Raw genomic sequence first — 17957 nt, 5'->3', positions numbered from 1 at the left:
TGATTTGAGCCATTTCCATGTGGAACTAAATTGTATCAGATAGTTTTCAAACAAACAGAGCGCTGCAGCGGCCATCTTTACTGCTTAAACAGAACGCCGTGGCGGCCACCTTTACTGCCTAAACAGAGCGCCGTGGCGGCCATCTTTACTGCCTAAACAGAGTGTTGCTGGGGGACGGCTGTGTTCTTTTTCAGAGCATGCGGGTCACTTTGAAGTCTGATTGCGGCTGGATTTCATTAGTAGAAAAACAAATCAGATTTTAGAAAAAAGAACGCAGCCTAACTGCGTCTGTTTTGACAGTATGTCTGCTGTCACCGTCAAGCTGATAAAGATGCTGGACGGGGATTTAAAATAAAAATGGACTCACCGTTACAATTCGCTCAATTTTGAAAATATCTGCCAACTGACAACTCGAAAGTAAACCCAAACCATTATAAACCTAATGAACGGGGGTGTGTGTGTGTGTGTGTGTGTGTGGTCCGGAGCTGAATCAAAGGAACAAAAGATGACTCCAGCTTGAAGTGCACACAGGAAATCTAGGACAAATGTCTGACATCCTCTGGGCGTTTAGTCAACAATCATCCAGCTGAACCTTCCTGCACTTCCAAACGCTGCTCTGCTTCCCCTAACACTGAAACTCAACTCTGGGATGATCAAAGCTCAAAGGAGAACTAAAAATATTGCATTTTATCATTTCCACAATACTTAGAGGGATGCATTTCTCTGATCTAAAAACAAAAAAGCTTGTTTCTAGCATTTTTGTCAATAAATGATGTCCGCTGCCATCCTGGGTTTATGACCTGCACTGTGCCTCAGTCGGCTGATAAAACGATGTTACTGTTTGGTTGTTTATTAGTGGAAATGGAAGAAACACCAAAAGACTTTACGTTAGTAACTGATATCCAACCAGTGTGAATCTGAACCGATGACGGATGCTCAGAATCCAGTGAAAATTCTTCAGATTTGGATTCTGATGATCAGGACGTCATGGCCGACAAAAAGACGAGTTTACAGCAGAGTTAGGAATGTTAAGAAGCAGTATCCATTTATAATAAACAATTTGAGTATTTAGTGCATTAATATGATTTCTATTCTGATAATTATGTGCAGCATGTATGTGAGTCCGTGCTTGCTTCAGATAAGCTCCTCGTTGTTTCATTTTCTCATCTGTGGTGTCTGTCCTTTCCCTGAAGTTGGTTTAAAGTTACTTTTCAGTTCTTTAGTCTCTCCAGAAGCATTTACATTTTATTTCTTCTACCTTAAAGTCACAATGACACTTTATACCTGAACACAATCATATTTGGCCCTCATAAACAAGGACACATCTCCAAACTTGTTAAAGATTTTCAGAAGGTTTTCATGTTTGCTTACTTCTTTGTGTGAGATGGTGAGTTGCTCCTCCAATGCACTGCATCGCTCTAAAGCAACACGAAGTCTCTCTCTCACCTTAAAACACAACAGTTCATTTTTAACTGGTCAGCAGGAACTCCTGCTGAAGTTTTACTCTGCAGGACGTTCATTGTACCTTCTCATCAAGGGCTTTGTGGTGTTCAAAAAGTGACTTTAGAGCTTTAAGGACCTCCACCTCGCTGGAGACGCCAGCAGGAGACTGAGCCTGCCTCTTCACCACAGTCATCCTCAGACTGCGCTCATGACGCGACACCAGGCACTCCAGGTGCTCCAGCAGCAGCTGCACAGAGAGAACACGCTAACGTTAGCATCCGCTATGCAGGAACCACGTGTGCATCAGCAGAACCGCTGCATGTTGTGAGATTTGTTGTCTGTAGTGGGAAATTTGTGATGATTAAGCAGCTTTCCACATGGGTGGGTTTTGACAATGCTTTGGATTATAAGACAGAATCTGATTGGTGGAGCGCTGTTATGACAACCGTCTCCAGTTCAAACAGAAACAGACAGGAATTTGCCAGGTATGTTCACTTACTCATGAGTTTATTTTACAAGTTATGTTTTCATATTATTCTTTTTATATTATTCTTTTTTTATTATTACTCTCATATTATTCTTCTTTTTATATTTACTTAACTTCTCTTTCTTTTGTAGTATGTTATTAACTTTGTTTAGGATGTTTGCTTGAAAGCTAAAAACGTTAAACATTCATGTGTTATTAGTTCCATCTGTAACTGATTAGTTGTGGTCAGCCACATGCCCTTATAAGGGCATGTCCATAGGAGGTTTCAGAATGTAAAGACGGTTGGTCAATTCTCTGTGTGACTGTGTGAAGAGAAGCCCAACCTCCTTTTTCTATACAATAAAGAGAAATGCAAAGAAAGAACTGGCAGAATTGAGTCCAGACAGTGTTTGACAGCGATTCGTCGCGTCTGTTCTCAATTCTCCTATTCTGCAGAAAAGAAATCAAAAGAAACCTAATCTCTGTCTCTGGCTGATTCTTTGCAGGTTATGACAAAATAAACCTATCACACCCGGGTGTTGTTTCTCTCTGCCTTCAGCTCTGCAATCTCCTCCTCCTTCTCCAGGAGCTGCTCCCGGTAGATGTTCACCTCCTTCGTCAGAGCAGCGAACTCCTGCAACGTGAAAACACAGTCTGCTGAATGCATGACAGGAAACACAATTATTCACTTTAAAAACCTAAAATCTAAATCAAATGTGTTCTGGTCTGCATGCAGATGTTTACACACAACCAGTTTCTATTCGGAGGCGCTCCTCTCATCAACTTATTAGTTCCTAATTAGTGTGTTTTTTCCAGCTGTGTGGTGTGCAGCCATCCCACAGTAAGCCGCAGTAGATAATTGCACATTCCTGTGTCTTCATAAAGTGGCTGACAGTCATGCTTACATGATGAGCAATGAAGCTTCACACAACAAATGGAGTAAAAACCAGAAGTTATCTGATGGAGTTTCAGAGGTGTGATTCTCTAAGTCCAATTCTGCAGCTCTCAAGTTTACATTACTCACATATTTCTCAACATAAAACGCATCTGGACACACATGCAGCGATCTTGGTGGTGCTTTTAGAGATTGCATGCATGGCTTGGCGACTAAAGGATGAGCCGTGCTGATTTTCTTTGCCCTGCGGCGAAGGAACGGTGAGTGGCGAGGCCTTCTTGCTCTGATACTGACAGTAGCAGGAGGGGGGGGGTTGATCTTTTCTTTCACTGCTACAGAGATTCTCCCTCTCCTCCTGTCCCAGCCTCTGAGCTCTTCCAGCAAACTGTCTGCAGCACTGAAGGAGTGAGAGGAGCGATGCTATTGGTCAGAAGGAGACACATGGTCTCTCTGCTGGCCAGTGGGAGGCTTTTGAGCTGAAGGCCCAGTGGTAATTACAGAGCTGCAGAGTGGAAATGAAGTTTGGGAGAAGAGTATCTGTCCTTAGCATAAAGTCACAAAGTGGGGCTGAAACATCTGAGAACAACTGAAGTGACTCATGTTGATTCCAGGAACAACTCAAATTTCAGCCGAGAACAGAAAACTCAGCCCAGACATAAAAGTAGGATTTCACATCAACAGATTCAGAAACAAGTTGGTTGTTGGTCATTTCAGAATATTTAACAGTTTATTTAATGACCATTGATGCTGCAGATTTAAACAGGTGGGACTTGATCACTGTTCATGCTGGTGCTTTTTATTCTGCAGCTGTTTGGCAGAGCCTCATGTTTTGGATCCAAACTAATATTTTCTCATCCTGTGAAATGGATCCGCCGCCTTGTTCTCACCATAATCAACACAAGATATCTTTGGATCTCTAATGTTGGAGTTAATGATCGTTCTGTTTACACATTAAAGAGAAACAAAACTAAATCCCATATCTCCTCTACTTAAGACTTTATCTGAGTCCAGAATCTGATTCCGGTTGGAGGATAAACACTATGAGCCATTTCTCTCGCTATCGCAAGCCAAGCACGTTTTTGGTTGTATTTACCCAGAATGCTGTGCGCTGTAGTCCACTTCCTGCTTTTGGTCCACTTGGCTTTCACATATGCATTCAAATTGAACCAGAGTTCACTTCAACCGAACCCAGACTGAGGTCTGGAGGACCAGAGTTTGTTTTTTTTGTTCACATCAGAGTTTGATCGTGTGTTCACACCTCCTCAAACGAACCAGACCTTCTAAGCAAAACCGACTGGAGTTGGATTAAAGCGACTAAACATTGCTGGTGTGAGTAAACTTGACTTTTGCCACTACGGAACAATAAAGGTTGTTTTTGTTTTCATTTCTGATCATAGCAGTCCGTCATGATTACAACATTCCAAGAAATTAATTTAGTTTCTCCTTCGTAAGCTTTGTCTGAACATAAAAATTCAGAACAGCAGAGAAAACAAGTTATAAGTGAAATTATCAACCAGGCGAGTCAACACAGAATGAAAATACACTAACATAATCCTTTAATCCTGTTGTATTTTGCAGACATGTTGCTTTATTATATCAGGCGAATTTTACTTAACTGTAAATCCTCAGTGGTGACTGAGCAATGGCAACTTGGTACATTCTGGGCAGGTTTCACGGGGAAACCTCCAGAACCAGAACCTTGTCTCAGCCAGATAACAGAAGCCAGTGACGGTAGATCAGTAACAGTCTGGTTAAAAGGAGCGAGCTGCTCTATAAGCTGTAAAACCGAGGAATGAATTAAAGGGAGGGGAACTACAGGGATATGTGTGCCAACCTGTTAAGGAACAGTACAACCACGGCAGAGAAGAAACAATCCTTTCCAGGGAAAACCCAACTCTGACCTGCAGCACCACACTTTCAGACTTCACCCAATACGATTCCTGCAGAGGCGGGGGTCTAAACAAGCTGAGCATGATGCATAATGCAAATGACTGCATGCATGATGAAACAAAGGCCTTCTGGCATCAATCATTAATGACGAGTGATATCTGCCATCGGTCCAACGTCTACAGACACTAGCTGATCTGCAAGCATTCGTCCGTCTGAGTGTTGGGTCTGTGGAGAACTAGAGGAGCTGTCAGCAGACTGTTCAGAGGTGAGATAAGAAGCAACAGGCTTCCTACCTCCTGCATAGTGACTTTAGCCGTTCTTAAAAAGCTTAAAGCGTGCGCTGAAACATGACATTGGTGCAGACAGCATCTGTTTCCCTGTCAGGGGGGAAGACCCACCTCCAGAAACCGGTCAGCGAGAAAAAAAAACTGGTTAACCAGCCATCCGAACACAACGACCGAACAATTAAAACTACGGTCCTCTGGGTTGATGCTCAGTAAAATCCAACATTTAATGAGCTCTTTTTATGAGGTAAAATCAATAAATTAGAAGTGAATAAAAAAATTCATTTTGATAATTCTTTGGATGTTGTATTAGTTTATTATGAAGCACCTTTTTGTCTGTAAAAGTGCTGCAGAGATGAAGTTGTTATTCCTTAAATCCTGGGTCTGTGTTTGAAGATCTGCTCAAAAATGACACAGCCAAAATTAATTTAATACATCTAAGAAACAACAAGATATTTTGGATAGTTCTGGTATGAAGATAAAGGTAAGACTCCAGAGGTCTAAAAATCGTCAATCATGTTACCAAGTGAAAGTAAATGAAGATGGCAAAAAGTGTTCAAATCGTTTGTTTTTTTAATAATCATTTCTGCCTGCCTACGATGTGAATATCTCTGTGAAAGTAAGCAGCTGTAATCCAGAACCTCTAGCAAACCACAGAATAAGATCTGACCGTTTCTGGACCAACATTTATGCACAAAAGGGGAAGAATAGAAGTTTTGGGGAGCCATTAGTAGAAAATTGCAAAACTTGCAGATATGAGTTTGTTCTTTTCTGAAGAGTTTGTATTTCACCATGTTTTCATTCATTTTAGTTCATATTGGGTCAGCTGATTCTTCTGAAATATGACAGATTATAAACCCTGATCAAACCAAAATGACCAAAACTTAGAGATAGGCTGGGGAAAAAACTGCAATGAGTAGAAACTAAGTTTGACCTCAAATGATGGTTTGTTTCAGTTCAAGTAGAATTTTAGCTCCAAGCCTTCAGTTCCCTGCAGCTGATTCAGCTTAAACAGAAACCGGCAGATTTACTTTCTCACATCCTATTCTGGATGATCAGATTTGCATAAACTGAAGTGGCTCTGAAAAGATCACCAACCAAAACGCATCTGGCTTCAGCAAAAATAAAAACAGAACTAGAATAATTAAATTAGTGTTTGGTATAGTTTAACTCTATTTTTTAACCAGCATTATTGGTAGAAGAAAGGCTGTGGTGCACAAAGGTTATACGATCTGTAGTACGTGTCATTATATCACTGTGTGTCTGTCCTTGTTTACACAGCAGCTGAGTCACACACAAGCAGCAAAAAAAGGCCTTTGTGAAGCTGCAACTGGTCCCAAACAGAGACGGTTCAGAGATCAATGCTTGTCCTGATAAATAGCAAGATGGCTGCTCAAACAACAAAAACCCAACACTGTCTGACCAGAGGGTTCGACTTTCACTCAACCGTTTAGACGCTCTCATGTATCTGAAAAAGAAGAACGGGTCAAAAGAGTTCGGTTCAAATTTGAGAGGAAACAATAATTTGGCTTTTCTGATCCAGCAGATCAGCGTTTCTCTCTCAGGCGTTCGGATTGAGCTTCTTTTGAAGTTTGTAACATTTGGTTAAAGGACAACACACTGTGACTTTCATGTTCCAGTGGAACAAGCCGGCCTTTGTCTCTCCATATCACCACTGGGCCACTCTCCATTCATGCCTTTGTGTCACAGCAGACATCTCAAGTGAAAAAAACAACAACCAAGCATTGGTTTTATTAAAATTATGTGACGACTCCGATGACTTTTCACCAGTTACAGGAAGTTTCTTTCACTTCCTGTTCTCACTGGGAGTAAAAGTTTCTCACCCTGGAAAACAAGTTTTAAATGTGCAGAAAACAGAAACTAATCAGGCTTTTCTGATTTCAGTTTTTCTTCGAGGTCCGATCTGCAGATTCTGAATCTGGCTGGTTCTGGTTTTCCTTCTAGGGCCTGAAACAGATTTTTAAAAAACTCCTGTGGTTCTTAGCCAAGAAAATGCAAATGAGGCATGTTTCCATTGACTGGTTTGGAGTGAATCAACCAAAGCGTAATTTCATCACATATTGACATGTGGCTGTAATAAACAGGAAGGTGAGGTTGCAAACTAGCAAAGATCACCAAGCTTGGAAAAATTGACGGAAACTTTTCAGAGTTTCATGCCTCTGGCAAGGCACAGACCCACCAGTGGATGGGAATGTTTCCGACATCAAAATTTATTCTGAAAATGTTTCTCCATCTCCTCTTTAAAGCATTAAATCTTTTTAAGAAAAGCCAAAAACCACTCAAGTGCAAATTTTCAACTTTTTCTGATTAAACACATCAAAACGTGCATAAAAAAACTTTAATGGAAAAACGGTTACTGAATCTCTGGTGTCTGTCGCCTCTTTAAAGCTCTTTCTGCTCCACTTGACTGTATGAGAAGAGCTTTATAACGACTGGTTGACTGAAGACAATAGATGCTGAAACCAGCATTAGTGTAAATACAGGTAAAAACGGAACAACCTGCAGTAAACAAACACTAGAAATCTGTTTCTGAGGCCTGGCAGGAGCTGCTGACGTGTGAGCGAGTCAGGCTGGAATGTCTCTGCATTCCAGTCAAAGCGTACACACCAAGAGGGAGGGAACCGGAGAAAAACCTGGACCAGCCCTGCATGGCACCAAATGCATGAAACATGTCAAGAGTCTTTAAATCAACTCCAACGTGTTCCTCCTCCATAACAAACCCTTTAAACTTTACATCCAACATGTATTATTTTAGTGCTCTTATGAGTTAAAAGTTTGGATGCCATAAAGTCTATTTTGGATGAAGGTTTGAAAACAACTGCAGTTGTAACGAGAAAAGCTACTGGATTATCAGAAACCCACAGGGAGATTATCAGGACGAACATGTGAAAAGTAGGAAGAAATCAACGTTTTATCAGATATGTTGAACACAATTTGTTTTAAACCGAATGTTTGTTCTGCTATTTGAAGCATGTGAATGTTCTGAGGCGTGGGTAACATGAAGAGGGGATTAAGGAACCTGGACTTGGCCTGTAAAGCAGATATAAAGACTCTGTTTTCTGTTTTATTAGTTTCTCTCCAGTAACATCAGAGTTTCAGATTTAACATGAAAGACAAAGAAAGCTCTGCAACCTGAGAAAAACAGACAAAAAACTGTTTCAAGTTTTATAAGACATCCAAGTGCAATAAAAACTGAATAGCAGTAGCATAAAAGAATTATACTATTGTTTTGATAAGGGTAATAGTTTTTGAGTATTCTCGTTTCACCTGCCACTTTAAAGCAGACTTGAACTCAATCTCTAGAAGCAGCCCAATAAAACCTTAACATGCAAATGAAAGTGTCTCCAATAACTTTATTCAGCTTTTCACTCTAAATAAATCCCTAATTCATCATCAATGGTTGGAAAAATCTGTCCACAGTTCAGCAGATTTAAAATGTATTTCTGTTTCCATCCAGTTCATGATAGTTTGTTGACCCATTAGCATTACCCGTTCATCTAAGCTTTAGGATGTTTTCCCTCCTGATAGTCCAGTAGACGCGGTTCTATCGGACTAAAACTGCATCATCTGCTCCATCTCCAGCTGCTGTGGTTCTCTTTCTCTCTGCTCTGAGTCAAACTAATCAAACCTTTTGACCAACCTGTTCCCCTCCACACCTGTGGGGGCGCTGCACCAAGAACCACTGAAGGAAACAAGAAAACATCAGAAGAAGACACTGACAAACTTCCTTCTTCACCAAATGGAAACTAAATTGGAGGCATCAGATTTTAGTGTTTGGATGATTTCTCTTTCGTCTATGGCCCATTTTTCTAGGCTAGCACGTTAGCTTTGGTTGCATATACCCAGAATGCTTTGCGCTGTACTCTACTTCCTGCTCTTGGCGTAATCTCCGGTCCACTTGGCGTTCACGTATGCATTCAAACTGAGCCAGAGTTCACTTCAACTGAACTTCAGTTTGGAGGACCAGAGTTTGTTTAGCTTTCACACCTCCCCAAACGGACCGGACGTTCAAGGCAAATGGATCGGAGTTGGATTAAGGTGGACTAATCAGGGCTGGTGGGACTGCAGCCTTAATTTTGCATCCTTTCCTACAGATCCACAAAGGTCCCTCCTGTCTGCAGAGGAATACTTTCTATTCATAGCTGGGACAGGTACCGGTCCGTCACTTCCATGTCTTGATTAGTCAAACATGAACCAAGAAAAGCCTCACCTGGATGGTAACTCTGTTCTAATGGAGAAACACTCAGCCACAAGAGCTACAGTAACGGATGAACAGACTTTCTGTTGTGTTCTCCTCTGCATAATTTAAAGGAGGAAACCTGAACCCTTCGTTATGAATATAAAACCCTGCATGAGAAAAACATGAGTAATTCATCTAACAAAGACCACAGAACAGATGGATGAAGACCGGGTCACAAGTTCTGCAGCACATTATGCAAACATATGAAACAGAAGCAACGCCATCACTAATTTATAACAAGAGGGTCATTAATTTCAATTAACTTTAATTTCATGCAAAATGGTGCTAACAAAACAGTTTCCTTTGACAGAATCTTTATTAATTATTACATTTTAAGACCAGATTTGAGCTTTAATTCATGAGGCGTCAGTGACAAACTTTTTATCCACTTTGACTTCCTGATGATTTTTTTGGTTTAAATCAAGTCCAGTGCTGGATTGCGCAATAAATCGCAGAGTTATCATTGGAGGATTAATGTATTCATTAACAATATCACAAGGAACTACTTCATCAGAATGGAGTTAATGAATCCAGACTGCGTATGCTAGAAATGCATCCAGTGCAGTTCTGGGAGTTTAACGTGTTAAGTGTGATTAATTAATTACATAATTTTAACTTGTTAAAAACTCCAATGCAATTAATTGCATTTTCTTCGTACATATAAAGGTCCCAATGAAACATTTATATTTGGGGGTTTCTAGTACAAAAATATTCCCTCAATGTCAAAAAATCACTTTCACAACTCTGGTGTTTCCATTAAATGAAAAATGTAATTAAAAATCACACTTGAATATGTTTGCTCATGTAATAAGTCATTAAAAACACACCACACCATCATCCTGCTGCTACTACTACTTCCTGTCATCATCTTCTTTGTGGTTTCTGCCAGTGGCAGCATCTGTTTATCCCGTGAAGTGAGTGATTTGTTAAACCAATTTCAATACATCCAAAAACCACAATCACAAAACACGGTTTTCCAAACTGCTGTTTCCATTAAGCAAATTTACTTTCAAAATGTCAAAATGTGCAGATATATTGTCAATGGAAACGCAGCTGGAGACTAAAGAAAACATGCAGACGTTGCACCTAAAGTGATGCAGCTATGACACTATAAACATCACTGACAGGATCAAACTAACCCCCCGCTGTGGTGTCCAGATATTAATGTCGGATCAACATTTATGCTATTACCTGCTATAATGTCTCCACCCACCTGTGGTAAAGCGGTGTTGAGCTGCCTCTGCAGTGAGTCCCGTTCATGGCTGACTTCATGCAACTTGCTCTGAGTCAGGCCCAGATTCTCCTGAGTTTCTCTCAGCGTGTCCAGGAGCCGGTCCCGCTCCTCCAGCATGGACACCATCAACGACTCAAAGTGACCCTCGGAGTCAGACTGCAGCGGCGACCCGGAGCCTCTGCGGCCGCCGCCGTTCCCGCCGCCGGGCCCTTCGGTCTCGCTGATGGTGGGCATCACCTCACACATCATCTGCAAGCAGGGAAAGAATGAGGTGGGGAGCATCAGACATCAGTAAAATTAACTCATATTTAAATAAACCGTATGAAATATTTAAGTTTTTCAGTAGTGAGAACATATATTAACCCCCTGATGCATAAGTGGATCCTTTTGGACCCGGTGAGATCATCTTTTTGCACTACATTTGTAATGAAAAGTTTTCATCATTTCATATTCCAGGTGTTCCTCAACAAACATGTTAATGATATTATGCAAATATTTAATTTACCTTTTACACATTTTAAGAAATAACATGTTTTATATTACTACCCCATTCCTCCGTGAGTGGGTCCAAAATGACCCTGATTCATTTCTTATGGAATTTAATGGGAATCTTTGTTTCTTACTAACTGTGACTGTCAGGAAAACATTTTTTGTGAACCAAACACACTGAATCCTAAGTCTCACCCCTGAATAATAATATTTTACAAAGCAAGAACTTTTACATATAATTATTATCTTTATTTTTACCTCACAAATATGTGTGTGTGTGTGTGTGTGTGTGTGTGTGTGTGTGTCGATCATCGGTGCTGTGGATGGATGGATGGATGGATGGATGGATGGATGGATGGATGGATGGATGGAAAAAATAAATGCACATACATACACACACTCACATGCATGATACACACAGCACAATAGAATACAGATGGCAATGTTAGCCAGCTGGGTTAGCTGGCTAGTTTCAAGAAACGTGTTCCTTCTATCCCCTCCTTCCCCTCCCCCCGCCCACACACACACACACACACCCACACACACACACACACACACACACATAATGGACACTGACATTGTTCCAACATTACTGTTGTAAAATTGCTGTTGTCATTTTGTTTTAAAAATGTTCTACAAATTGTCACAAATGTTCAACAATTTCTTCTAAAAATGCTTAAAGTGAAAAATGAAAATATTTCAAACATGAAAAAATACTTGTGTGAAATAAAACACAGCAGAAAGTATCAAACTAACCATTATTTTGAATCAAAATGACAAAAGTAGCATAAAAACGTGTTGATTTAAACATAGGTCCAAAAAGACCCACTCATAGAAGGCTGTGTAGTCAGTATGTCCTGCATCAGAGGGTATTTGAAACATAAAGAACCAGCATTTTCTCAGTTTGTTTTAGAAAACCCTGCTGCATCTGAAAGAGTTGCATCTTCTCCCAAAACCTACAGTTTTATTTTATTATGTTCTAAATGTGGCTCTTTCTGAACAGTCTGAAGTTTTCATTTTTGAGCTTCAATCCTTTAACTTCCTGCTTGAATTTCCCAACTGTGGGACATTAAAGGATATTTCTGGTCTGATATCCTTTTTGCACAAAGGATATTACTTTGAGTATTGAGTGCAATACTCAAAGTACTTTGAGTATAATTATTGCCCTCAAAGTTGTGGAAAAATTGCACAGCTTCGAGTCAGTTGTGTAATAATTTTTGCCTATTAACTCCTTATGTTTACTATTTGCTCCATTTCTCTGTCAATTTATTTTTGACACAAATAAATGTTACTCCTACGGGACAATCAGAGGATCATTCTACACAAAAACAAATTATGTTTGTAGACAAACTTGGATCTGATGCATTGAAAACCTATTTTTTAAAGTCTAAACGGGGATCTGCGCTTTGCAGAAGTATTCAGCAGTAGTCCTGAACAGCTTCTGTCATTCTGATCATATTTTCTTCAGTGATCAGCAGCAGCAGAGAAAGCTACGCTGGTTTGTTTAGTTGCTTTGCTATTTAGTAACTGACTGAGCCGTCAACTGATTAACATCTTCCTGTGTTGACTCGGACCGGGGCAGAATGGAGCGGGATCGGCTGATCCGAAATCATTCGAAAGGTTTCTTGACAGGAAAATTCAGACAAGCAGCTTAAATCATCTCTGACACAAAGACATTCAGAGGATTACGCTGCATCATCGCCTCAAACATCAGAATCAGGGAACAGCTTTTCATATTTACTACCAACATTCAGCAAACTGAAAACAAGATTTCCTGCCAAACTGCTTGGTCTCTGGATGCCATTAGCTGGGCCTTCAGTAAGAATGTAAAGTCATCTAAAAACTAACAGGTTACTAGGACTTCCTCCTCTTACAGCCGCCACACTGCCAAAACTAAAAATATCCTATTCTAGTGAAGCAGAAAAACTAGTTCACACATCTGTCATTTTAAGGCAGGACTGTCCGTGTTCTTTACTATCAGAAAGTCCAGAAAAATGTTCAAAAATCCCTGAGCTGTAAAACGCTGCAGTGGCTCCTTGTTCTCCAGTCGAACCAGCTCCCAGTGTACCGGAACCAGCTCCCAGTGTACCGGAACCAGCTCCCAGTGTACCGGAACCAGCTCCCAGTTTACCGGAACCAGCTTCCAGTTTACCGTAACCAGCTCCCAGTTTAGCCCAGTCTACTTTATAGACCAGGACTAAAACTTTCCCCGTTGATGAAGCTGATAATCAGGTGTAGATTATCCTGAGCTATCTCTGTAGCTACAAACTGACCGTTTCTGCTTCTTTCTCCTACTACTTTCCATTACCTGCTGTGTTTGCTAAAATTTACTTCCTGGATCCTCTCAGTTTTCTCACCTTGTAGTTTTTATTTGGCAACGAGTTTCAGTTTAGTGTTGGTATTTTCCTGGATGGAAGTATCTATTGCTTTTATGAACCATGTACTGCTGCCAGTTTACTCACTACTTTTTCTTGCTTCTGTATTTTGTGTCTGCTGTGTCTTCTCAACTTCCCAGTCAGTTGCATTTTACTGATTTCATTCTCAGGTAAAAGATACGACTTCTGAGATAAACAGAATTTGTCTGATTGGTATGTTGATCGATTTAATCACCTGATACAGATAATTCAATCAGCAAATTCAAGGTGAGGGTTTGGAGACTAAAGGCACATTTTCCTGAACATCAACACAGTGGAATAAATTATCAAAGTTAATATTTTCCTAAAAGAAGTGAGGTTAAAATAATTACAGAAAGGATTAACCATAAAGATCAAACTAAAGTGTCACAAATATAACCGTTTACTAAGCTTCAGGGTTTCCCTGCAGAAAATTTGCTACGCATGGTGGCTTACCATGTTTTTGAATTAAAGATGTTTAAAGTTGACAGGAAATTTGAAAATATCAAAAGGCAAACATTAAAAAAGTCTAAAATAAACAAAAACAATGCTCAGCCTGGTGGGGGCACAAGTAAAGCTTGGTGGCCCACCAGACTTATAATAGAAACCCAAGCTTAAATTTCTAATAATTCATTACACAGATTTCCCAACGCTAATGTCAGCATCAACATTTCTAAAGACGCTCCATGAGTGATCAGGGATTCCTGAAACTCTGGAAAGTTGAATGACTAAAATAAAACTTTGCTTCAATCTGACGGTTCAATAACCTGAAGAACAGATTAAAAACAATAAATATCTGTTGTTGTTGAGCTAATACGCCAATTTATTCAACAATTCAAATGTAAAAAATGTTTCTTGAATTGAAAATGTTGCTTATTTTGTTGATATTTCAATTGTGATTAATTAATTACAGATCCTGCAATTAACTCGATTAAACATTTTATTTAAATGTTTAATTTAAACATTAAATAAGTAATAAATAATTACTTATTTATAACCAAAGAGTAAAGAAGGCTGAGTTCACCCTGGTTTTAAAGCTTTGTTTATGTTCTAGTTCAAGTCCTGTTTCTGCAGATTTGAGATAAGATAGCAACTAAGTTCAAAAGCACAGCAGAGATGATTTGATCACCAAACTTTAGAGGCCGGATACAATCCGTCATTCCAACAACGCATCGACTAAGAAGATGACAAAGAAAGTTAGATCATCTAGATCTTCAAACTGTACCAAAGAAAAATATTTTATCAAAGCAAATATTCAAGCTGACATTCACCGCCAACGTTGAGCGAAGAACTGAGATCAGCAAATTGAAGAAGCCTGGAGTTCATTTAAAAGATGCTGCTTTAGCAACAGTTGTGGGGGATTTGGAGCCAGTGGGTTTACCTCCTGTACACACCGAGCCGGCGCAAAGCGGAGAATCATGTGAGCTGGATTTAACATACCTACATGAAACCCACAGTCGGCTGAGGGAATTTAAAACAACCCTGATCAGTCAACCAAAAACTCCCTACTGGAAGTGTTTGCCTTTGACACACACTAATTAACCAGACAAAACTGACCGTGTCAGCCCTGATTAATTGAAATCAGGAATTGCATGCTTCCAATAATAAATGCTGTTTGTGGTGGACTGAGCCAAACTTAACCTAATTTACTGGAAGCAAAAACCCTGAACCAACGCTTCATATTGAGGTCAAGCCACTCAGGATCAGCAGTGGGGGGGGAGGGTCGCTAAGCATCAATGGGAGGTAGCGACAGATGGTGAGCAACTCTGTAAAGACACGCTCTACGTCAAAAACTAAAGGTAACAAATCAAGATTTGGATAAAAGACGATGCAACATTTATAAAACTTCTAACCAATTACTGCATAGAGAATTGTTTTAAGGCTCAGAGTATAAAGGACTGAGTGTAAAATAAGAAAGGCAGAGTTGATGTTCTGCCGTTTATTAGGATTCAGGCTTTTTCCTGGATGATTTTTACAGATGACTGGTTTTCTTTGACAATTCTACTTAAATCTGCTGAAAATCTTCTGATTGAGGAAACTGTTTTGAACGAGAAGGAATCACAAAATGATCCTCATTTACTCATCAAACCATATTTACTGCTTCTACCAACAACTACAGCTCAATGCTTCAGATTTTCTAGTGACATTCTTGACATTTTAGTCCAAAACATTCACATATTTGGGTTTCCTCTGTGTTATGAAACATAATCAACACAGAACAGAAGCTGTCCTCTGGCTCAGCAGCTCCTTTATGAATGATTGTATTTATTAACGTAGTTCACACTGTAGAATAGGTGTTTATAATCAATAAAAGAGTTTTTATGACTAGAATAATCCTATCTTTAGAGATTCCTGCACCTGTAGTTGACACAACAATAAACTCCTGCTCTGCAGTGAGCTGCCATCTTGCTTACGTAAAGGGTTTCCTCACAGTTTTACTTTTTATCCGACATTGTTTAACATCTGGATAAAGTCGGTGTATAATCTAGATCAGATTATCCTAGAATAAATACATGCCTGAGTTCAGAGTTTACCACTTATAAAAGAAAAGGGAATTTAAATGTTTGATTTTGAACCAAACAAGCTTCAAGAACCTTGAGTCCAGCTTGAAACCCAAAGGTAAAAAGATCTAGAGGCCTAAATTAAAACAAACAAAATCTTTTAGTAACTTAAAAATCCATATATTGGACAAATGGTCGAAATGTGATTTGATAATCTACATTTAAGTGCATAATTTCTAAAATGCAGACTTTTATCTTTTACATCAGAGGTCACAACCCCTAAATCAGTCATTATAGACTTTTTTCAATTCAAAGTTATGTCTTTATTTACACATTAAAATGAATCCAACATGTAACAAATTGATAAAATGAGGCATAAAATAAATATTGCAGTCAAAAATGCAGACGTTCACTGAGAAAAAATCTGTTACATTAAAAGTTCTGTAACTTTATGCAAAATAATACTTTGTTCGTATGTTTAAATAGATAGAAATAAAGAATCTGCATATTAATTGTATTGAAAGCACAGTAATAACGGATGTTTATATAAAGCATAGTTTATTGTGGAACACTATACATTATTTTTACTATTAGTTGAGAGTCCTCTCAATCAAAAAACGTTATTGAAATAAGGACTTTTCCATATTTAATTTTCATTCTTATATACCGGTACTCTAGAGTAGAAAAGTGATAAAAAGTCCATTGGTTTTTTTTTAAAATACCAAGTTGTTGTGAGTTTTGACAAAGATATTAGACAGGAAAGAAAATGTTTCAACCTGAAAATCACTGATCAGACCCAATCAAGGAAAAATCGGCCAATTCTGATAATCTAAAGGAGCTGACTGGTGCGTCTCTACTTCCGTTCATCTTTTCTTGCAGCTGAAATCTGCATCCATGGAAGGAAAACATGAAGTGACAGCTGCATCGTCAACTCTGGACATTTCTGTTAAAACCTCTGGAGAAAAGGGATAATGGAACATCCAAAGACCTGTTCAGCACCATCCAACCACAGTGACACATAGCTCACCTTTGCAGTTTGACGTTAATCCAAACTCCTTTGTAATCCACGTTTTGGAGATAAACTAAATCCAACTCTATGGAACGGTCTTCAACAATATCCAGGGTTATTCGGGAATTCTTAATTCCGTTCAGGTGTTGGGATTAAGGCTGTGGAAGAGTCCTTTAGAAGGGGGAAAAATAAAATTTCCTTAAGGCCTCAGACCCACACAGGGTGAGAGGGGGGCAGTATTCCAACTTTGGCCGGCTAACTCCGTGTTAGCACGCTAGCTTCCCGAGTGAGCTGGTGATTCGATGATTGCATTCCTGGATTTGGAAGTAAAGTGTCGATCTTTGCACATCAAAACCACACAAGCACCCTAAAATATAAAGTTATTCTAATCGAAAATAGCATTTCATAACTGACAGATACACCCTGATCCAGTCAGGTGACGTGGAAACTGTTGCTGAGCGGCTAGCTAATTTGAAACAGAAATCTTTGGCTTGGAGTCAGTTTAAATCGACAGCTACTAGCCTGCTAGGTAGCTAACGCTCACTACTTTTAATTTATGAACAAACACGTAATGCTCGGTTTCGTATAAAAGTACGCAACATTGTAAAACATATACTATAAAATCTATTTCAAAGTGTTTAAAATGATAAAATCTTGAAACAGGTCTCCAAAGCTGCCGAAATGAGGAAAGTATCCAGCAGCGTTAGCGCCTCGGCTAACGTTAGCTTCCCGTCGATGCGGCTGCGGAGCGGCGTCACCACATCACGGCGCAGCTCCGCTTCCACTCGGAAACTTCCAGCCAACGCCGGCCCGTTAGCGACGGTTTTCTCCGTCTCGACAAACCCGAACTTTAATCCACTCCCTTCACGGAGGTTTCGCTTAGTGTTTCCGACCGAAATAAAAAAGGTCCGTTGGTCCGGTCCTGTTTTTTAGCCGTCGCCACTGCCTGGCAGCTTCGGCAGTCCGTGAGAAGTAGGAGCCTGGCAGTCTGCGGGAGGAGAGCGCTTCTTCCCCCGCGGTGGGCTGCCTGGAAACTGGAGGAAAAGGAAGAGCAGCAGCACTTTCCGTTCCAGTGAGCGCTCAGGTGACCAC

General features: G+C 39.8%; 1 protein-coding gene across 1 annotated transcript; it reads right to left on the bottom strand.

Moving 5' to 3' along the window:
* Positions 1 to 1284: 1284 nt before the first annotated feature.
* On the bottom strand, positions 1285 to 17920 carry LOC116716494 (liprin-alpha-1-like; the record flags this gene model as incomplete). The annotated part of the gene is made up of 5 exons (XM_032557315.1): positions 16884 to 17920; positions 10453 to 10722; positions 2442 to 2543; positions 1526 to 1690; positions 1285 to 1446 (listed from the first exon to the last, which is right to left on the bottom strand). Coding segments are annotated over exons 2-5 (699 nt in total), but the record flags the coding sequence as incomplete, so codon positions are not given.
* Between the last annotated feature and the right edge of the window lie 37 nt (positions 17921 to 17957).

This window comes from Xiphophorus hellerii, unplaced genomic scaffold, assembly GCF_003331165.1.
Source record: "Xiphophorus hellerii strain 12219 unplaced genomic scaffold, Xiphophorus_hellerii-4.1 PGA_scaffold_59__1_contigs__length_156853, whole genome shotgun sequence".
In the NCBI taxonomy this organism is placed as follows: domain Eukaryota; kingdom Metazoa; phylum Chordata; class Actinopteri; order Cyprinodontiformes; family Poeciliidae; genus Xiphophorus; species Xiphophorus hellerii.
The sequence above is the reverse complement of the archived record's forward strand: the minus strand, read 5'-3'. Positions and strand labels throughout refer to the sequence as shown.